Source organism: Lynx canadensis, chromosome C2 (genome assembly GCF_007474595.2).
Source record: "Lynx canadensis isolate LIC74 chromosome C2, mLynCan4.pri.v2, whole genome shotgun sequence".
NCBI classification, from domain to species: domain Eukaryota; kingdom Metazoa; phylum Chordata; class Mammalia; order Carnivora; family Felidae; genus Lynx; species Lynx canadensis.
In genome coordinates, this window is record NC_044311.2 from 76,749,615 (window position 1) to 76,773,098 (window position 23,484).

Here is a 23,484-nt window from a genome sequence, read left to right on the forward strand (position 1 = left end):
TTTAAAAGTCCATTTTTTTTTAGGTATAATGAGATTTTCTGTTTTTGACACGGCATATTTCCCCAGGTTGTTGCCTTTTAAAGCATATTAGGCAAGGAGTAGGCAAGCATGAACAGGTAGAATGTTCAGGTATCAGAGACTTTAAACCCAAGTGGGGACAATTATTTTTGTGAGGAAGCAAAAAGGATAGACAAGCCAAACAAAACTTATCACGTTCCTTTATTTAATGACGCAGCATGACATGGTGCTAGTGTTATGAGTCATTCCACCAAGGATCCTGATGGGTATTCAGGTAAATGCACTCCCGGCACACTGAGCAACTGACATGGTCCATGGGAAGTCCATAACACCTCATACATACATAGCACCTTACATTTGTCACCAACATGTGTATAGTGGGTTATAGGTCATCAGGAGGTAATTTAACATGTGCCTTACAAGCTGTAATTTTTGACATGTCTGAACCTCAGTTTCCTCACATGTAAATTAGAGACAGTAAGGTCTACCTCATTGGGCTAATGTATGCATTAAACATGAAAGCAGCTAGAGTAAGGCCAGAGACTAAAGAGATGACAGGAAATGTATTTTCTCCATTTCCCCCTCCCCATTTTGATCCCTACAAGAGCCTCATGAGGTAGGCTATGCAGATATTTTCTCTGTTTTATAAACGAGATATTCTAACATCAGGGATATCAACACAACTAGTTAGTGTCAGAGCCAAGTTCAGAATTTCTTCTGTAATGGCAGAAAATATTCATGAGCACCTAGTGTGTGTACAAAACTGCCTTCTCACTGTGTGTTGTGTCTGAGATCTGTCAATGAAGAATTTAGATTGTTTTTTTTTAATTCCAGTATAATTAACATACAGTGTTGTATTAGTTTCAAGTGAACAATTCTATACATTACTCAGCATTCATCGTGATAAGTGTACTCTTAATCCCCTCACCTATTTCACCCCCCACTCCCCAACCACTTCCCCTCTGGTAACCATCAGTTTGCTCTCTATAGTTAAGAGTCTGTTTTTTGGTTTGTCTCTCTTTTTTCTTTGTCCATTTGTTTTGTTTCTTGAATTTCATATATCAGTGAAATCAGATGTTATTTGTCTTTCTCTGACTTACTTCACTTAGCACTGTACCCACTAGATCCATCAGTGTTGCAAATGGCAAGATTTCATTCTTTTTTTGTGGCTGGATATTATTCTGTTATATATACACACCGTATCTTTATCCATTCATCTGTCAGTGGGCACTTGGGTTGCTTCCATAATTTGGCTATTGTAAATAATACTGTTTTAAACATAGGGGTGCATATATCTTTTTTCAATTAGTGTTTTTATATTCTTTGGGTAAATACCCAGCAGTGGATCATATGGTAATTCTATTTTTAATATTTTGAGGAACCTCCATACTTTTTTCCACAGTGGCTGCACCAGTTTGCATTCCCACCAGCAGTGCTCAAGGGTTCCCTTTTCTTCACATCCTCACCAATATTTGTTTCATGAGTTGTTTACTTCAGCGATTCTAACAGGTGTGAGGTGATCTCTCATTGTGGTTTTGATTTGCATTTCCCTGATGAGGAGTGATGTTAAGCATCTTTTCATGTCTGTTGATTCTCTGGATGTCTTCTTTGGAAAAATATTTGTTCATGTCTTCTGTCCATTTTTTAATTATTTGGGGTTTTGTGTTGTATAAATTCTTTATGTATTTTGGATACTAACCCTTTATCAGATATGTCATTTGCAGAGTCTTCTCCTACTCTGTAAGTTGTGTTTTAGTTTTGTTGATTATTTCCTTTGCTGTGCAGAATGAAATTATTTGATGTAGTCCCAATAGCTTTTTGTTTGTTTCCCTTCCCTGAGAAGACCTATCTAGAAAAACGTTGCTATGGTCAATGTCAGAGAAATTGCTGTCTGTCCTTTCTTCTAGGAATTTTATGGTTTCAGGCTCACATTTAGGTCTTTCATCCATTTTGATTTTGTTGTCGTGTATGGTGTAAGAAAGTGGTCCAGTTTCTTTCTTTTGCATGTTGCTGTCCAGTTTTGTAAACACAATTTCTTGAAGAGAGTGTATTTTTCCCACTGCATATTCCTGCCTCCTTTGTCAGAGATTAACGGACCATATAATCATGGGTTTATTTCTTGGCTCTCTATTCTGTTTTACTGATCCCTGTATCTGTTTTTGTGCCAATACCATATTGTTTTGATTACTACAGCTTTGTAGATATACTACAAAAAATCTGGGATTGTGATGCCTCCAGTTTTGTTCTCCTTTTTAAAGATTGCTCTGGGGGTGGGGGATCTTTTCTGGTTCCATACAAATTTTAGGATTGTTTGTTCTAAAAACTTAGCTTAGTTCTTAATATTGTCAGCTTTCACTGGTCTTCTGCAGCTTACCTCTCCAAAATGTATTTTTAAGCGTGACACTAATCATTGTAGCTCATTTCATCAGCTGCTCTCCCTCCTGGTTCTTTTATTAAGACTTTGTAGGCCCAGTTTCCTTAACTAGAAAGCAGAATCATGAAAAATCCCAAAGAGGTCAGAGGCCATCAGTGTTTTAAGAGCATGGCCTAGGCATATTGGTCCCCAGTTGGTCCTACTCTGCCCCTGACACCACCTTTTGTGTCCCTTGAAAGGGACTGTCCGACCTCTTCCAGACTGATGCCAAGAGCAAGGCAAATGAAAGAAACTTCTGGAATTGGACTGCCCAAATTCAGGTGTGAGTTCCACCACCAACCACAGTGACCTCAGGCACAGCGCTGCACCCCAGGACCTTATTTGCTTTAACTGTAAAATAAGGATAAAGTACTGGCCTCATAGGGTTTTTGTGGTGATTAAATGAGATAATACATGCACAGTATTTGGAACAGTGGCAGACAGTAGTGATTGCTCCATAACTTAGCTGCTGTAGTAGTGGTTATTGTTACTCCTTTCATATCCTAGCTGACTTAATCCAGCATTTTTTCCTACTGCTGAGAAGTCACTATGTTGTTTCTTTTTTTTATTGTTTTATTATTATTATTTTTTTATTGTAGAGGTCCAGCATACCAGCAGGAGAGGGGCAGAGGGTGTGAGAGCGAGAATCCTAAGCAGCCTCCATGCTCAGCACAGAGCCTAAAACAGGGCTTAATCCATGACCTTGGGATTGTGACTTGAGCCAAAATCAAGAGTTGGGTACTCAACCAAATGAGTCACCCAGGCGCCCCTGTGTTGTTTCTCTTTAACTGTAGTATTAAAGGTTTTGGGTTTTTATGGGTATTTTCTAGTCAGATATTCATAATTTCCATCTCCCACCTGATGCACTCTCTGCCCGAGAGCTGCTCATTCTAGAGCAAGCTATGGTTACTACTCTAAGTGAAATCTCCTTAAGAGAGATTCTGCCAGGTGTTTCCCTCCTCTCTCCATTCAGCTCAGCAACACACGTGCTTATTTTATTATTTCGTTACCTAGTTCATTATTAATTGTGACCTATTGAGAGTGTTGTGACCTTAGGAAATAAAGATGAGTGAGAGGTGAGGGTTCTGTCTGGAGCAGACTGTGCTGGGGATGGGAATTTTAAGGGTGTTTCCTTTCCTGTTTGCAGGGAGAAAGGAAATGTGGCTTCACTCATACGTATCTCTGAGGCCAGGGTTTCATTGCGGGCAAAATATTAAGGACCTCTAGTTTGAAACAGCTTAGGTTGTAGCAAAAGTCTGACTGAAGCCTGTAACAGAAAGATTTAAAAGCGAGGCCAATAGCAGGCAGGGAGGGGGAGAAGTGAGGAAATACGCTTCTCATTCCACTCGTCCTACTCCACCTCCAGCTCCACCCCTACCAGCACGTTACAAAAATGCCAGAAGTTTCCTGGAATGCAGGAAAGACAAATAATTTGTTCCAGAATCATATCCAGCATCCCACATCTCTGGTAAACTAGGTTTGGCCTGCTTGTGTGCTAGTGTGGGAAGATGCTTAGGAGAAGAAATGTTGGGGTTTTGATTTCATGACCTTAATTATTGTAGAGATTCTGTGACTGCCCTGGCTTCATGTGTGATTTGAAAGCCTTTGTATCCAGGATCCCTAGTATTATGTTATCCCCATTCCTAGGAATCCAGCCTTCAGGGCGACAGTGGGTCATGGCGGCTTTCCTATAGTGAAGCTTGATGCTCTAGTTAAGTCTGTGGATTCCTGAAAGTCTTAGGTTGTTTTCCTTCCTTCCAGCTGAGGTACTTAACAGCTCTCATTTCTACCCCATGTGAGTCATTGAGCCTCTGACATGTGCTGGCACACTATCTTAGCCCAGTGTCCTTCTGCCCAGGGCTTTCCTCCATCATCGGGACCTCATTTTCCACCAGATGTACTTTAACACTGAGTTTACAAGGTCATTTCCAGGGCTGTTGCCGTTTATCCCTCTCATGTTTAGCTGCAGTTTAATTTTCAGCTTTTGTCACTATATTACATGGGAAGAAAGAAATGTGCTCTGGCAGATAGCATCAAATGTGTTTTTCCTTCTCTTCCAATTGGAAAATCACTCATAATCAGTCCTCTGCTGGGGGGTTAGATGGTCTGGGAACACTGGGAAGGGTGCTTTGTGTTTATAGATTTGCCATACTGGGATCGAATTCAAATCTGCTTGCTCCCACTTTGATTTTGTGCATGACAGTGATTTGGCAAATCACATTCTCTGTACAGCATCTTAGACTAAATCTGTTATTCCTCTTCAAGGCTATCTTGGGTCTTTGTGACAGTGTCTCTAATGCCTGCAGTTGGTTGCCCTAGTTTGCATATAATTGTGCAGTAAAAGCCACGAGTAATTTCAAGAAGAATGTGTATTCTGCTGCTTTAGAATGAAATATTCTAAATGTATCTGTTAAGTCCATCTGGTCCAGTGTGTCATTCAAAGCCTAGATTCCTTGTTGGTTTTCTGCTTAGATGATCTGTCCGTTGCTATAAGTGGGGTATTAAAGTCTTCTGTTATCGTATTATTATCAGTAAGTTTCTTTATGTTTGTTACTAATTGATTTATATATTTGGGTGCTCCTAAGTTGGCATAGATATTTACAATTGTTAGATCTTCTTGATGGATAGACCCCTTAATTATGATGTAACGCCCTTCTTCATCTCTTGTTACAGTCTTTATTTTCAAATCTAGTTGTCTGATATAAGTATAGTTACTCCGGCTCTCTTTTGCTGTCCCTTGGCATGATAGATGGCTCTCCATCCCTTCACTTTGAATCTGCAGGTGTTTTTAGGTCTAAAATGAGTCTCTTGTCGGCAGCATCTAAATGGATCTTGGGGTTTTTTGTTTTTGTTTTATTCTGATACCCTATGTCTTTTGATTGAAGCATTTAGTCCATTTCCATGATTGAAAGATATGAATTTAGTGCCATTGTGTTGGAGTTGGTGTTTCTGGTGATGTCCTCTGGTCCTTTGTAGTCTTTGCTGCTTTGGTCTTCTTTTTTTTTTTTTTCTTCCGCTCAGAGTCCCCCTTAAAATTACTTGCAGGTCTGGTTTAGTTGTCACGAACTCCTTTCGTTTTGTCTGGGAAACTCTTTATCTCTCCTGTTCTGAATGACAGCCTTGCTGGATAAGAATTCTTGGCTGCATATTTTTCCCCATTCAGCACATTGAATATTTCCTGCCACTCTTCCTGGCCTGCCAAGTTTCAGTGGACAGGTGTGCTGCTGACCTTACGTGTCTACCCGTGTAGGTTCAGGACCTTCTGTCCCTAGCTGCTTTCAGAATTCTCTCCTTATCTTTGTGTTTTGCTATGATATGTCATGGTGCTGACCTGTTTTTGTTTATTTTGAGGGGGGTCTCTGTGCCCAGTTTCCTTCTCCAGATTAGGGAAGTTCTCAGCTATGATTTGTTCAAATAAAACTTCTGCCCCTTTTACTTGCTCTTCTTCAGGACTCCTTTGATAACAGGTACTGTTTCATTTCATGGAATCACTTAGTTGCTCTAAGTCTCTCCTCGTGCTCTAGTTATTTCTCTTCGCTCTCTTTTTCAGCTTTATTATTTTCCATAATTTTATCTTCTGTTTCACCTATTCTCTCCTCTGCTTCCTCCTCATTCTCACTGTATCCAGTTTATTTTGCATCTCAGTTATAGCATTTTTTGTTTCATCCTGACTAGTTCTTAGGCCTTTCGTCTCTGCAGCAAGGGTCTGGTGTCTTTTATGCTGTTTTCAAACCTAGCCACTTGTCTCACAACTGTTGTTCTAAATCCTTGTTCAGATATATTGCTTACATCTGTTTTGAGCTCGTCCCTGGCTGTGATTTCTTCTTGACCTTTCTTTTGGGGGGGGAATTCCTCCGTCTTGTCATTTTGACTAAGTTTCTATCTTGTGTGTGTTTTAAAAGCTTGCATGTTTCCTGCACCTGAGCGTACTGCTGTATCAAAAAGGGGTCGTACACTGTCCGGGGCCTGCCTGGCACTTTAGGAAGTGTTTCTGGTGTATGCTGTGTGCACTCTGCTGTTGGGTTTTGGCTGCCCTTTCCCACTGCTCAGTCCTCTGCAGACCTCCTCCTTGCTTGCCATAAGGAGTGTTTGGACCTTTTACTAGGTGTGCTTTGATTTGTTTGTTAAAACAATCCTGGAAAAAAGCAGGGGAGCCAGATCCCAAAAAAGAAGAAAAGGGAAGAGAACAAAAACAAAAACAAAACAGAATAAAAAACCATAAGGCTGATTCCAAAGACAAAGACAAGAAAAAAAAAAAAGAAAAAGAAAAAAAGAAAGAAAGAAAGAAAGAAAGAAAAGAAAAAAAGCCTGATCCAAAAAAAAAAAAGAGAAAAGAAAAGGAATTGAAAAAAACAAACAAGAAACTCTGAGCTTGATTCCAAAAGAAAAGAAGGAACAACAAAAGAAAAAAGAACTGTCAGTGTCATTTTGAGGCATGATTTTCAGTGCACTTAGGGCATAGGGAATGCTGCCCATGCTGGTCTTTGGAGGAGAGGTCCCCTGCACTGGCTCAGAGTCCTTCTTGCCCCAGTAAATGAACAGTTGTCAGGCACGGGTTGGGGGGAGGGTGTTTGGTGTAAGTAGGTCCCATCTTCACTGGGGCCACTGTGGTGTTCTCTGAGGTCCCACCATGTTGGTATTGGGGGAAAATGGCACCACCCCAGTCTCTCATCCTGGACCGACCGAGGATCTCAACCCCTGCTGTCAGGCCCCCCTCACAGAATAGCAAGGGCACTTAGCTTGCCCTGTGCCACAGATCTCCTGTGTTTTTTCTTTGACGTGTGGCTGGGATTCAAAACCCAGCCTTAAAGGAGTCGGCACCACATGGATCTTCCCCCATCCTCCAGAGTAGAGGCTCTCCGCCCTACTGATGAAAGGCCTTTGGCTGGCACCTACAGGGTCTTTTATCCTAGGGGAGACAAAAAAACCTCTTCCAAAAGTACTCTAGGAAGGGGAATGTTCTTTCCCAGTGTGCCCCAGAGATCTCTATACCACCCTATGCTATGCTCTCTAGGCCAGCTCCCTCCTGCCCAGGAGCACACGCCAAGGCTCCATTCTGGAAAAAGTCACGCACTTCCAAAACCTTGGATTTTGAGCTCCAAACACTGTTCGCAAAAAAGATCCGGGACACTCAGTACTTCTCGCTGCCCAGTCTGTGGACCACAGAGGTTTTCCTCTTGTGTGAATCCAATGCTGCACTTTCTCAACCCTTTTCTTTTTTCTTTCCCTTTTGTCTCTCCATGGAAGAGTTCCCTCCGCTCTGCGGCAACGCTGTTTTTTCTCCCCCATTCGTATCCACACACCGTGCACCTGCCACCTGTCTCCCTCCAACCGTAGAGATCCTTCTGCCACTCTGCAGATCAGTTTCCTGGGTGTTCAAGTGGTCTGACCTCAAAACAGCTCTGTTTGAAGGACAAGGAAAGCCCAGGGTCCCCGTGTTTCTCCACCATCTTAACTCCTCCTTTGCCATGAGTAATTTCAGTAAATGTTACTTACTTACTTACTTGAAACCTTTGTGCCCTAAATGCTTATTATCTCATGGTAATCTCTCCCTGGTGGTAGAGAGTGGCCCCTGGTGACCTTACCTCTTGATCAGAATATAGACCCGGGGGAGTGCCATGACCTGCCCAAGTTATGTAAGGGGCTGTGACAGAATTAGTGCTCAGGGCTCCTGAGTCCCAGCCCATTGTTCTTTCCCCCAGGCTCTTCTCCTGGGAGTATAGATGACACAGTTGCAGTAATCGCTGCCGTTTATTGAACATCAAATAGGCACCAGGCCCACATGTTACCTCCGGTCCTCACAACAGTTCTGCAATGTAGAGTTTACAGATAATGACAGAGACTGAGAAAAGCTAAATAAGTTGGCCAGAGGCCCTCGGCTAGTTGTTGCAGAATCCTGATGGAGCCCAGGTCTGCCAGAGTCCGTGCCTGTGTTCCTGCTGCACCGCAGAGGGCTTGAGAAAGCTCCTGTGAGCATGTGACCAAGAGAAATGCTTGCTTGCCTTTCCCGTCCCTTCCTGCATCTCACCCGCAGGCAATTATTTCACACGTGCTCTGTGCCAAATCCAGTGCGGGTGCCCATAAGCAGGAGAAGACAGAGGCCCCGTCCTTGGAGAGCTCTCCTTTTTGTAAAGCTTTCCCCCCACTCCCTCTCTTTGACACCCCTTCCTTTGCCACCTTTGCCACTTTGGACTGCACTGCGCTCTATGTCTGCTTTCTTTCCCTTTCATTGGCCACATTAGGAGGAGGTGTGCACGACCAGAGAGTCCCGTGTTAGACTGACTCTGGCTGTGGTGGTGCATGCAGGGCCCTTGTGTGCCTTGTCCAATAAATAACCCCAAATGAGAACTTACAGCTCCCTGGGCATTTCCCAAGTGCTGTATGCATCACTTCCCAATCCCAGCCACCTTCTGTGGCACAGCTATTAGCTTATCCCACATTACAAAAGAAAAACGAAAAAACCAACCAGCTCAGAACAGGTAACTTGCCTACGAGTGTAGTCTGGTGGCTGGCGATGTCAGGTTTGGGCTTAGGCAGATGGCTTCAGTGTGTAGGCTCTTGACCACCAGCCACACATGGGGAGCAGGCCCGGTCTCCCCCCCACAGGCCACAGTCACACCAAGTGGAAGGTCTGCCCTCGGAAGTACTAAGGCAACACCAGAAAGAGGCTTTTAACTACAAGTCCCCACTTGCTTGGTAAATTTTCCTACCTCTTAAAAGGGTTGATACCTATATTTTTGATATTTTAAAAATAATCCTTGGGGCGCCTGGGTGGCGCAGTCGGTTAAGCGTCCGACTTCAGCCAGGTCACGATCTCGCGGTCCGGGAGTTCGAGCCCCGCGTCAGGCTCTGTGCTGACTGCTCAGAGCCTGGAGCCTGTTTCGGATTCTGTGTCTCCCTCTCTCTCTGCCCCTCCCCCGTTCATGCTCTGTCTCTCTCTGTCCCAAAATAAATAAACGTTGAAAAAAAAAAATTAAAAAAAAAAAAATCCTTGCTCCGAAAGCGAATTAGATAAAATGAAATTGACGTCTTCTCTGAGATATAGGGCAGATATGCCAGAAATCACAAAAAATCTTTACAGGTCCCGAGTTCCTGAAACAGGAAGACAAGGGCCAGTGGGTTCAGACACCTAAAATGGACAGTTCCAAATAGACCAGGGTATGTGGTTGTTCAGCAGCGGTTTCTTGAGTGTTTGCTGGATATGGAGCATGGGGGACAGAAGAGTGACCAAGACACCACGCCGGTGTTCAGGTAGCTCACGGTCTAACAGAATCACACCACCGTGAATGTGATACAGCGGTTCTGCAGGGTTCACGCAGAAGCTGATCGGTCGACACGACTGGGGCGCACAGAGGAGTCGTTCCGGAGAGCGTGCCAACCTGACGCTTCCATGTCTCATGTGCAAGGGCCCAAAAATCTGGGCCCAAAAATGTTGCAATAGCAGGGACGTCCTGTTGGTTTATGTAGACGATGTGAGAGCATGTTGCAAACGAGGCCTGCCCTGGCTAATAAGCAGAGCTTGAGAGGCTGCTAAGGCACAATAACAACCATATATTATTTTATCAGCACTGGAGAAGGTGAAACCTTTTTGCGGGGTTTTCATGCCCCACAGATGCTGGGACGTTAGGCTCTTCTTGTTCATCTTTGTGCCTCAGGCCTGATAACAGCAGGGACTCCAGAGATACTTGTTAAACTATAGAACTGGTTCTTCCGCTCAAGGGCAGGAGCCTGCATAGGCAGGGCACAAACCAGCTAAACAGGTCTTCAGCGCACAAGCTGCCATCCCAGAGGCCCTGTCCCTCCTCTCATCGTCTCCCCATCCCACTCTTCAAGCCTGCACCAGGAAAAAGAGTACAGAAATGCTTGCCTCAGTGATTGACTAGTCATTTCCTGAATGCTTCCTTTAATGCTTCCTTTTTAAAAAATACTGTCTTACTCTAGGAAGGCCTTTAATACAGGTGAACGTCTACTAGGTCCCGGGCATGTCTACAACCAGCTCTCCCATTTTGCCTCATATGACTTGCCTTCACTTTATCGCAGTGACAGCGTTATGGCCCAGGCAAGAACAGGGCGTCTCCAACCTGCAGTGACTTTGCTTCCAGGGGGTTCCGGGGAAGCCCCAGCAGTCACTCCTTAGTTCAGTCTCTGGTTGTCCAGGATGATGGCTTGCATTGTAAGATAGGACCTGTAATCCTCAGTTATTTCACACCCGTGGAACAACTGCATTTTTCAGTTTCTGAAAGATGCCATTGTTGGAAACTCCTTCTTTTGGTATTTCCAAGGAGTTTAAGGGCCTCGAGGAGGAGTAAGACCCTGACAAGCCACCACTGCACACTGATCTGGGCATGGCATATTGTTGGAAATTCTGAGTCTGTGTATGTGTGTGTTTATGTGTTCTCCTAGCAAAGGAGAACTAGAGTTTTGTTTTTGTTTTCAAAATCATGGTTATTTTATTGAAGTGTTTCACCATTTGGAGTTCTAAGGCTAAAATAGGACTGGGGTGCCTGGGTGGCTGAGTCAGTTAAGCATGTGGACTCTTGGTTTCAGCTCAGGTGACCCTCTGCATTGAGCTAACCTACCAGAGCAGTGCCTGCTCGGGATTCTCTGCCCCTTCCCCCCCCCCCCACACCCCGTTCTCAAAAGAACCTGAACTAGGACTTAATGTAGAATAAAGGAGGTTAAGGCATTCACAGATGTCAGAGGGAAAACCAGTCCTTGGTTTCCCAAGATTTCCCGTGGACGAAAGGCTGCGCAAACACTCCATGAGAACAGAGAAATGGCTGTGGGGGGAGCCAGTGTGCAGGAGGGATAGCAGGGCTGGAGGCCGCAGCTCAGGTCCACAACAGCAGGCTGGGAAGAAGTCAGTACATTCACCAAAAAGCACTTGCTTTCCAGGCTCTAGGATGCTGAGGATTTCCTCAGACAAGGGGAGAACTAGGGTTAATAAGGTAAAGGTCCTGTTTATGGACCCTTAATTGGTTCTGAAATTTTTATTCATATTAGGCAAGTCTCCTAGCCTTCTCTTCCTCAGTTTACACAGTCGTGAGCACTTATTTAGTAAAATAGGTGTAGGGCTTGCAGTTCCATAAGATTCAAAATAAAGCATGTGGCAGGAACATCCTTATTAAATAATTTTCTTATTATATCCAAGGGTTGGTAAGGTGTGTGTGAACCTAGTAAGTGTTGAAAACCAACATCCCTAGTCTGAGTGCATTAGAAAAAAAGAAATGCTAATTGAGTGGTTGATTTGGTACAGTTGAATCAATGGGGGGCAAAATACTCGTATCCCGAGAGCCTCCTGTTACCACAGGACTCAGGACGGGACGTCTCTGGCTGCCCTGAACTGTTCTTGCAGTACAGATTAGCACCTGGGCCCGGAAGTGCAGACTGACTCTAGCTAGACTAGCTAGCAGTCTCAGCACTCCGGGGGGGTGGGGGTGGGGGTGGGGGGGGGGGAGATATGCTGGAAACCCAGAATCACAGACCCCACCCCAAACCTGCTAACCAGACCTCTCAGTGATTATTATGCACCTTAAAATCTGAGAGGTACTGGCTCATAAAACATGAGCTGGACCATCATTTTTGACTTTTGCACTTTCTGCTTCGGTGAGCAAACTCCCAGAGGCTGGAGCCATTTATTCTGTGCCTGGAATAGACTCTTCTGCCACATAGTATTTCCTGGGGGGCAGCGGGGGTGGTGAAAGCATGATTCTGTTTTTAGCAGTGGCATTTTCTACTTATGACTTGACCCGGCCTTCACTTTCCGGCCTCAATGATTTGAGTTGGTTCCAAAATACATCCATAAATGAAGTAAATAAATGAGGAAATTAGATTAAAAAAAAAAACTATATGATTGAAGAATAATATAAAACTGGGTTGTAATTGCATACATAAATGTGTGCCACCAAGTCCTCAGCAGTTGCTAGTCTATGCAGCTGACTCTTTAGCCCTGCGTTCCCTAGTGATAAAAGCAGAAAAGAAAATACAATTATTAGCAAGTCTGGGTCCAGTACAGCTCTTCTCAGTGCAGAGTCTGATGGGACTTTTTTCAGTGGATCGCTGTAAGTGGCCTGTACCATCCACACTTTTGTAGCAAGTACAATAGTACATTTCATGAGATTTTTTTCTTACAATATCCCTTCAAGGCAAAGGACTGTTTTATAAAAATACTTCTATAAGGGAAGACCTTTTCTGGCTCTTGCTGCTTGATCATATGCAAACTTGACATTTAAATCTTCTTTTTAATTAACTTGCCTTGCCCCTCACCATCACCCCCACCTCCCAACACCCTCCTCAGTCTACTGCTGACTTGTTTCTGAGTGGGCCTTCCTAGTTAAACCTTATTACAGAGTAACCAGGGAATAAGCACAGGTGAAATGGGGGTGGCTGGTCCCTTGTCATATGGACTGTGGCAGTGGCAAGCCCACAGCTGAGGTTTTGAATGGCTAATAAAAGGCACGTGTCACCCTTGTCCTTAACCCACCCTGCTCCCCAGTTTATGCCAGTAATACTAAAGGGATTCAGGAAACCAGGTGGCAAAACCATGTTTTTCGTTGTTAAGTGTCTCAAAGATAATTATATTTTTTTCTTGTTTTGCTTTGTTGGAGCTAGGTGTATAGTCTTTCTTAGACTTACAGATCGTCTTTAGCTTGGATCTCCCCTGCGTATTTTACCTAGTGTTTGTCAGAAGTGTAACACTCCACACACTTTATCTCCAAAAATACGATATTTTTCCTACAAGAGCATCCAACTATTGATATCGACTCAGGTCATAATCTGACTGTCATGAGATTGAGCCTGTGCCAGGCTCTGCGCTCGGTGCTAAGCCTGCTTGGGATTGTTTCTCTCCCTCCCTCTCTGCCTCTCCCCCACTTGAAGGTACGCTTTCTCTCTCTCATTTTTTTTTTTTGTTTGTTTATTTTTGAGAGAGAGAAAGAGCACAAGCAGGCAAAGCGCAGAGGGAGATGGAGACACTGAACCTGAAGCAGGCTCCAGGCTCTGAGCTGTCAGCACAGAGCCCTATGTGGGGGCTCGAACCCACAAACCATGAGATCATGACCTGAACCAAAGTCGGTTGCTTAACCAACTGAGCCACCCAGGCACCCCTTTAAAAATAAATAAAAAGTGTCAAGGCAAGTTTAAACGTTCTCATTAGAGAATGATCTCCCCATGTGTCTGGCAGACTCAGAGACATGGAACAGAATGAAAAACAGAGCCTCCATGGGTCCAGTTTTCTTTCGGGCTGTTTTGGATCATACCGCCCCTCCCAGGATTTCCACTGAGCCACCTTGTCCTCAGCCATCCCCACACCACTGACAGTATCACAAGAACTAAGTGTTACTTTGGGGCCACAACTGTGGGATTCCAGAAGCGCATGAGGTGTGAGCCTCCTCACTGACAGCTGCTCTCTGGACCGAAAACGAGATCCTTTTCACCCAGATAGGGGCTGAAGCGGTAACATAGTTCCACCCTAGGCCGGCATGAGTGATTTCAAGGGTACTCTTGCTTCCATTCTCTCTGAGCTCTTAGTACGTTTCCCCCCCAAAGATAGTAAAAATATTGAGGAGGAAAAGATGCGCCCAATTCTAATCAATGTTCAGTAAAATCTGTTTGCTGGTGGCGTGGGTTTCCTCTGAAAAGCACAAAGGAAGACCGTATTCTGTTTCAGCATTGGCCATGTGCAGAGGCCGCCCATGGGTTTTGTTTACCTTATCTTTTCTAATTTACAGGCAGCCTCAGAACCTGTTCTGGACCCACAGCAAATCCAAGCGTTTGATCAACTTTGCCGTCTCTACCGAGGAAGTTCCCGGGTAATGTTTATGTAGTGGTTTAGATTTGTATTTCCCTATTTATAGATACTGTTTGGGAAATGCAGTGTCCTCAGGTCCTCCCGCTGCCTCTTCAGTTTGGAACCCTGGTTAAGGCCATGTGGAGCCCCAGCCCCAGGGAGCATTCTGGATTTAGCAGAGGATACAGAGGCCGTGGGAACTGCAGTGGAGACTAGGAAGATTGGTCTTCATTCCAAAGGCCCTGGGCTCAAACTCTGAGTACCTGTCTAGAACTGTAGAAGAGAACAGACTGGAAGAGCTGCTAGCAGTGATGCCCCAGCGTCTGTCTGGGTGCCCCACAGGCCCGTCCCAGGTGTGCTCAGTAACTTTCTCAGCCTGTCCTTCCTTGCCTACTGCCTATCTCCAGGTGGCCTGTCCAGTCACCCAGAGCAGAAACCCCACAACAGCCCTTTCCCCCAGAGATCGGGTAGGCATCTTTTTTTTTCCTCCTCTGTATTTCTTCCCTTCCCCTCCCCTCCAAACTGTCACTCACAGAGGCCGCTGCAGACCTTCTGTCCTTGCTCCATGCTGCTGTCTGGGTGCTCACTCCAGACCCCACTGTCTTGTTACCCTCTTGTTTAAACACTTTCCTGGACCTCTGTAACCTGAAGGTGGAGTCCAGATTACCACCTTCTCCACTCCCCAAGTCATACCTAAATTCCTGTCCGGCCAGATTTGTCCTCTGGGCTTATCCTGAGCTTGCACAGACTGTGTGTCTGCTTCTAGGCCTGGACTTCCTTCTCCCACCCTGTTCTTATGCAGGTGCCTGCTGGGTGGCTTGGTAGCCCAGAGGAAAACTTGTGTTCCTTCTTTGAGAGTTGGTTTTTATCCCAGGGGACTTCTCCAGGGGTCTCCTGAATGTGGTCCAGCAGCTTTATTGAACTGGCATCACCTGTGTCCCTTCTCAGCCTCAGCCAAGCTCTGCCCCAGGAGTTGGTTTTCTGGGCCTTCTCAGCAAGGTCCACGGCTTCAAACTGTTGAGCCGTTTTTCAGGACTCCTTGATTCCAGATCACAAAGTTACAGAAGTAGAACACAGAAATGTCTTCTCTTAGGAAATAGAAAATATCTTTGTGGTTGATCTTTCTACCTCACAGTGTCTGAATGTGAAAGAACTTTGAGTTTATGTAACATCTGTCGCCCGTTCTGTTCCCAGCACTGTACAGAATTGTTCTTGCGGAGAACTTCACAGGCCGATGGGCAGCTGAGAGGGTTGTAGAGGATAAGAAGTGGCACGAGATGGGGCTCGAGCAGAGCCAGGGATATCTCTCTGCAACCTGCTTGACCAGCAGTGCGTACACTTGAGCAAGTGTACCTCCTGTGTGTCCTTAGCTGAGTGACTTGGAGCTTCTGAGCCAGTGCTGTGAATTGGGCCCCACACGTGTCACTGGATTGCTTTAGATGAATTGGCACTTTGAACTTAGAGGTCCTTTGGGTGTCTCTCCAGTTACCATAATCCTGGTAGTAAGTTTTCAACAAAAGTGACAAATGAGACAGGCGAGTCTTGTGCCATTAGTGCTTGGATGGAGAGAGAACCCCTTGCCAGGATCAGAGAACAGCTGCTGGGTCAGCCAGAAGACCGGGTTCCTGGCAGGGTAGGTGAGTAGGGAGCAGGTGATAGACGAGTTACCTCTAGGGAAGGCACAACTGTCGGTGGCTCAGCTGAGCAGAACTTGCCACATGGACCTGAGTTTGAATCCCACACTACCATTTGCCACTCACCACGGAGTAACTTGGGGCAAGTTAATTTAACTCTTGGGGCTCTGGGTTTTTTACCCAGAGGGTTGTGGAAGATTAGAAATAGTACACATGTGGGGGCACCTAGGTGGCTCAGTTGGTTAATTCTTCATTCTTGCTCAGGTCATGATCTCATGGTTTGTGGGATCGAGCCCCATGTTGGGCTCTGCCCTGACTGTGCAGAGCCTGCTCGGGAGTCTTTCTCTTCCCCTCCACCACTCACGCACATGCTCGCTGTCTCTCAAAATACCGTATTTTTTAATGTTTATATAAGTTTTTAAAAAATAGTACATATGTAAAGGACCTAGCACAGTGCCTGGCACCTAGAAGGCACTCACTACAGTTACCTTGGACTATCAGAAGTACCTGTGGACTTTGGGTCCAGAGCCTGACACAGACTTTGATGGCTCACTCCTCACAGCTGCCCTGTCCAGGTGAATGACTTTGGGTGTAAAATTTGTCTCTTCTGTGGCCATGAGGGCCAGGCTCTCTGCTCCCTACTTTTGCAGAAAGCCTTTGAGGTAAAAGGGATGGCCCTCGGAGTGACAGTCTGGGTTCCCAGTGGGTTGGTATTAACCTTACCTAATCTTTCGGAACAGAGCCACTAACAGAGGGTTTTGCTGGTGTCATTGGTGGAAGCAGGACTCTAAGAGGACAGGTAGAGTCCCTGAATTTAAAGTGGCAGCTGGACACTTGGAGCTATCCAGGTTGCAAAGGAGAGGTCAGAGGCAGAGTGTGGAACAAGCTCTGCTGAGAACCTCAGCTCAGGGCGTGTGTGGGGAGGGGGCGGCAGGGTCCTGTGCTAGCCAGGGTGGGAGTGCTCAGAGCAAGGGAGGTTCGGAATGAGACATCCCCAGTGCAGTCTCATCATTATTAAAGGAGGAAATTTGGGCCCTGAAAGTGAAATGAACTTGCCCGAAGTCACATTACTTGTTTGTGAGATGCAGCCCGGGGGTCTATACCCTGCAGCACAGTGCTGTCCCTTGTGTATTCGAGGCCAAGGAACTGAGGACCCTCCACTCTGTTCCACACCCCCTGCCAAACCCACCCACAGTGTCTTCCCCTACTCACCTTGGTTGATGTGTGTCCCCTCCTTTGCAGCTGGCCCTCCTTACAGAACTCTCCCAGAATCGTAGCAGCGACAGCTACAGGCCGTTCAGTGGCTCCCAGAGTGGCCCTGCTTTCAACAGCATCTTCCAGAATGAGAACTTCCAGCTGCAGCTCATTCCCCCACCTGTGACTGAGGACTGAGGCCTGGCACTGAAGACCAGAGACCATCCTAATGCAGCCAGGGAGGGACCCCCTCTCTAACTGGCTTGGCCCCTCCATCTGCCCCCTTCTGAGCAGAGGTTCCGAGGGGGACATCTATGCCTGGGCCTTTCTTCCTGCCCCTCATTCCCCAGGGAGACTCCCTGTCTCTTCCAAGATGTTGCTGCAGCATCAGGTCACCAGACCAGTTGATTTTGTTTTGTTAAGCAACGGAATGTCCCATACTTTTGTCCAGCTTTTTAAGAAAGTACGCTTTGCCAGTTGGGACGTTTTCCAGTTTCCCTGAAGCTTAGAGAATAGGTGGGACTCAGGCAGATGGCATTCAGGAGTCTGTCCTGCCTCATCCCCTCTAGCTGCTGGGTAACCTGGAGGGACTTCAACTTCTGCTGCTGTTGGGAAAAGAGAACAGGGGTTGCTAGGCCACAGGATAACTGGAACCTGCACCGTGGGGGGGGGGGGTGGGGAGGGTGGGGGCATCTCCCTTTTGATGCGTATATGGCAAAACCCATTTGAGTGTAAGATTTGCCCTCTCTGACAATAAATGCCTCTGTGTTTAAGTTCTGCAGGCCTTCTGGCTGGCTGTCTAGCTCTCAGTCTAAGTCACGAAGGACATTCAGAACCCTTGTTGCCACAATTGGTTCTATTAATTCAAAGTCAGGGACCCTGATTGTGGCAACCCTGCCTTTATTCACAAGATCAGCTCCATCACAGGCTCCATTCAGAGTGGCCCAGCCACCCAAGTGCTCCTATGGCAGCGAGTAGGTGAGCCAGAGCAGTATTTTTCCATTCCTTGGCCCTGGGACTCTGGACATCCTTGAACCAACAGCCACAGGAGGTCACAACTGCAGAGACCAGGTTTCCACCTCACAGGTCGAGGTGCTCCTTTCATCTGTTCACTCAGGGATCAACACTGGCTTACGCTAACCAAGCCCACAGGAAATAGATACATAAACTAGAAGCAAATATGTTGACTTTGAATAGAAAATCGATCCTGCCATGTGCTGTGATCCTGAGCAGATCACTTCTCTAAGCTTCGACTTTAACAAAGCCATTGTGAAGACTGAATGAGACAATCCATGTTAACATTTAGCACTGTGTGGGCATATAGCAGATGCCCCCAAAATGTGAGTTTAGCTTTCATTATGGAACTCCTCCCAAGACCTGGCTGCACAGGCAGCTAGCTGCCTCATGATGGGGATGTGAAAGGAGGTCAAAGTGGGGGAGGTGTTTGAGCATTAAGTGATCACCAATGGGATGCTGGTTACAGTTACATGACATAGTCTCAACCCTATTTTACAGATAAAAAAGCTGAGAGCCACACGATAAATAATTGTTATTACAAGGCAACACACTCAAGAAATGGCAGAACAGAGTTGGTCTCGAGATGGCAGTGTAACAAGACCCTGAATTCACCTCCTTCCACAGACCAACAAATCTACAACTACATATGGAATAATGCCCTCTGAAAGGAACCTGAAAATTGGATGACCAAAGCCTCCACGACAAAGGCTGAAAGGGTAACATCAGGATGGGAAGGAGGAGACACAGAGATGTGGACTTGCCAGGGGGGAAAACACATCAGCCATGGGGAAGCACAACTAGGAGGGATCTCAAAGGTATGGAACTTTTCCCTGAGGAGTGATAGATTTGAGCTCTACATCAGGCACCCCAAACCTTAGATCCTCCACAGGAGAGATGAGCTCCCAAAACACCAGGTTTTGAAACTCAATGAGGATTATGTTCAGAAAAACTATAAAACTGTAGAGAATGGAAAACGCACTCTTAAAGGGCTGAGTTGCAGACTCACTGTACCCAGAGACCAGTGCAAAAACACCATTTTAAAAAGCAGACCATAAGTAAAGGAGATCCATTTACTAACCTTAAAGCATCCGTCACAGCAGCGGGAAACAGCAGAAACTCCCCCTGGGGATGGAGACACTGGTATGAGCCACTTCTACAATCTCAGTCTACCTCAATAATACCAGTACTTGGGGGCCATCTTGGAATTCTCCCTCTAATCTGCTAGCCCCAGAAAGGGTATACTCCACTGACAGCCCCACCCAACACACTCCAGTAGTCCTAGATACACCCCACAGATGGGCCAGGGGCCAGCCCTGCCTACCAATGCACCACAGTCACAGCCCACCACAATAGAAGGGAGCACACAGCTCACATAGAGGACACCCTTAGGCACCTGGCCTGGTGACAAAAGGAGATTGCCCTTCTGGGTCCCACAGGACATCTCCTACATAAGGCCACTCCTTCAAGACAGAGAGAGGTCACTGACCTACCTATAAATAGAAACACACACAGACAAAATGAGGGGGACAGAAGAATATCTCCAAACAAAAGAACAAGACAAAACCTCAGGAAAAAAGGGAAACAGAGATACACAAACTACTTCATAAAGAGTTCCAAGGAATGGTCATAAAGATGCTCACCAAACTCAGGAGAAGAACAGATGAACGCAGTGTGAACTTCAACAAGGAGAATATATAAGACAGTACCAAACAGAAGTTATAACAACTAAAAAATACACTAGAGGGGTTCCAAAGCAGACTGGATGAAGTAGAATAGATCAGGTGAGCTGGAGGAGGAGCTATGGAACTCACCCAGACAAAGCAGCAAAATGAAAAAAGCATTAAGAAAAATGAAGATACCTTAACAGACATCAAGCAGAATAACAATCACATTATATAGATCCCAGGGGAAGACAGAAAGGGCCAGAAAAATAATTTGAAGAAATCCTGGCTGAAAACTTCTCTGGGAAAGGAATCAGACATCCAAGTCCATGACAAACACAAAGAGATCCACACCAACACACATTATAATTAAAATGGAGAAATTAAGAATAAAGACAAAATCAGCAGCAGGAGAAAAACAACTTATTACATATAAGGAAAACTCCATAAAGCTATCAGATTTCTCAGCAGAAACTTTACAGACCAGGAGGAAATGGCATGACATATTCAAAGTTCAGAAAGGAAAAAACTTCCAACCAAGAATCCTCTGCCCAGCAAGATTATTCCAAATTGGAGAGATTAACAGCTTTCCAGATAAGTAAAAGCTAAAGGAGTTCATCACCACTAAACCAGCCCTACAATAAATGTTTTAAAGGGACTTTGTTAAGCTGAGAAGAAATGGCACCAATAAAGTATAGGAAAGTAAAAATCTCACTGGAAAAATAACAAAGCCAGTGGATCAATCACTTACAAAGCCAGCATGAAGGTTAAAAGACCAAAGTAGTAAAATTAAGGGAGGTGGCCCAAGATGGCAGCATAGAAAGACCCTAAACTCATCTCTTCCCACTGACACACATATAATAGAGCAGTTCCTCCTAAGGAAGAAGTGAGAGCTGATTGAACAGTCTCTGCCCAACAAACAATAGAGGGACCACACAGAGAACAGTAGGAGACACGATACCATGAGAACCCCACCCTCAAAGCAGCAACCTGCAATAGGGAGAGATGTCACCTGAGGGGCCCAGTCCAGATTCATCTACCCTGAGGCACAGTGAAAAACAGGTTAATTAAACTATGAGCAAAGGAAATCCGTTTACTAACCTTAGGGCATCCACCAAACTGGCAGGAAACTGCTGGAACTCTCCAGGATAGGAGGCACGGTGAATGTCATTTTTTACACTCTTCCTCCACCTTGACAGCACAAGCAGGAGCAGGGACCAGGTGCTTAAGCCAGCCCGTCAGGGCTGCCCCAGTGGACCCTGAACCCCTGGCCCACACCAGCTCCAGTCATCCCCCCAAGATAGCTCTGGCACAGTGCACTCTGGGACTCCTCCCTCCACCCCCAGCACACACCAAACCCAGTTATCCCACCAGCCAGACAGCCCCAGTTCAGCGCATCTGAGGATTCCCCTCAGCCCATGCCTGCTGTCTTGCAAGGGCAGCTCTGACATGGTGTGCCCCAGGATGCCTCTGGCCTGTGCCCATCTCACCAGGGTGGCCCTGGCATGATTCACCCCAGGACCCCCAGCTTGCTCCAGCTCCAGCCATCCTGCCAGGGCAGCTCTAGGCAGGGTACCCAGGGACTACCCCACAAGATGGCCTTGACAAAGCACACCCTAGATCCCCCAGTCCATGCCACTCTGGCATCAAGGTGGCCCTAGCACAGTGCATCCAGGACTCCCTGGCCTATGCCCACTCCAGCTTCAACCACCATACCAAGTGAGTGCCCTGGGACACCGCACCCACCCCAAACCTAGCCCACTTGCTTAGCTCCAACCAGCCTGCCAAAGCTTCCAGTCACAGTCTACACAGGATATGGTCCTGTACAGGGCCACTCCTTCAAGACCAGGACAGGTAGCTATTCCACCTAATTTATAGAAACAAACACAGAAAATAAAACTAAAATAAGGAGACAGTGAAGTATGTTCCAAACAAACAAGATAAATATCCCAGGAGAAAAAAAACCCTAAAGAAATGGAGGTAAGTAATTTATCTGATAAAGAGCTCAAAGTAATAGTCATAAAAATGCTCACTGAAATTGGGAGAATAGAGGAACACAATGAAAACTTCAACAAAGAAGATGTAAGACATAACCAATCAGAGCTGAAGAATATAATAATTAAAATGAAAAATACACTACATGGAATCAGCAGCAGATAAGATGATGCAGAAGAATGGATCAGCAATCTTGAAGGCAGAATAGTGGAAATCACCAGAACAGGAAAAAGAAAAAAGAATTTTGTAAAAACAATATTTAAGGAACCTCTAGGAAAATATCAAGTATACTAAATTCACATTATAGAGGTCCCAGAAAGAGAAAAGAGAGAGAAGGGGGGCAGAAAACTTACTTGAAGAAATAATGACTAAAAACTTCACTAACATGGCAAAAGAAATGGACATTCAGGTACAGGAAGCAGAAAATTCCAAATAAGATGAACCCAAAGAGAGCCACATGAAGACATAATTAAAATTGCAAAAGTTAAAAAGAGAACCTTAAAAGCAGCAAGGAAAAAAAAAAGTCACAAAGGAAATCCCATAAGACTATCAGCTGATTTTTCAGAAATTTTGCAGGCCCAAAGGGACTGAAAGGATGTATTTAAAGCACTGGGAGTATTCCAACCAAGAATACTCAGCAAGATTATCCTTTAGAATAGAAGGTTCCCAAACAAGCAAAAAACCTAAAGGAGTTAATCACTTAACCAACCTTCCAAGAAATGTTAAAGAGTCTTCTTTAAGTGGAGGGGCGCCTGGGTGGCTCAGTTGGTTAAGCATCTGACTTCAGCTCAGGTCATGATCTTGCGGCCTGTGAGTTCAAGCCCCGCATCGGGCTCTGGGCTGACAGCTCAGAGCCTGGAGCCTATTTCAGATGCTGTGTCTCCCTCTCTCTCTGACTCTCCCCTGTTCATGCTCTCTCTCTGTCTCAAAAATAAACGTTAAAGAACAATTTTTTTTAAGTGGAAAAGAAAAAGCTATAACCAGAAATAAGAAAACATAAGAAAAATTATCACTGGCAAAGGCAAACACATGATAAAGGCAGTGGATCAGTCACTTACAAAGTTAGTATGAAGGTCAAATGACAAAAATAATAAAATCAACTGTACCTATGATAAGTAGTTAAGAGATACACAAAATAAAAGATGTAAGATAGGACATAGGAAACAAAACTGGGGGTGCCTGAGTGGCTTAGTTAAGCATCCAACTTCAGCTCAGGTCATGATCTCACAGTTCGTGAATTCGAGTCCCACATCGGGCTTCATGCTCAGCATGGATTTCTCTCTCTCTCTCCCTCTGTCTCTGCGCCTCCCCCACCAAATAAATTTTTTAAAAAACTGGGGAAGGGCAGTAAAAGTGTAGTGCTTTTAGAATGTGTTCAAATTTAAGCAACTATCAGTTTAAAATAGACTGCTCTGTTTCTTTGTGTCAATATATATGAAACCCATGGTAACTACAACCAAAAACCTGCAATAGATACACAAAAAAGAAGAGAGGAAGGGAAGGGAGGAAGGAAGACATCAAACTCCAAGGGAAGAGACCAAGAAAAGAAAGAACAGGGAGAATCTACCCAAACAGCCAGAAAACAATAAAATGGCAATACATTTATACTTACCAGTAATTACATTCAATGTCAGTGGACTACGTTCACCAGTCAAAAAATATAGGGTGGCTGAATAGATTTTTTTAATGTTTATTTTTGAGAAGGGAGAGGGATAGAAAGAGAGGAAGACAGAACCCAAAGCAGGCTCCAGGCTCTGAGCTCTC

At 45.3% G+C, this 23,484-nt stretch overlaps 1 protein-coding gene across 1 annotated transcript in view; it reads left to right on the forward strand.

Annotated features, from left to right (window-relative positions):
- Nucleotides 1-17,831, forward strand: part of VPS8 (VPS8 subunit of CORVET complex) — a 247,992-nt gene extending 230,161 nt beyond the window's left edge. Inside the window, 3 exon segments of the mRNA XM_030328374.1 lie at nt 2,632-2,712; nt 14,161-14,241; nt 17,096-17,831. Coding sequence (XP_030184234.1) covers nt 2,632-2,712; nt 14,161-14,241; nt 17,096-17,245 — 312 coding nt within the window. The 3' untranslated portion in view covers nt 17,246-17,831.
- Nucleotides 17,832-23,484: the final 5,653 nt, after the last annotated feature.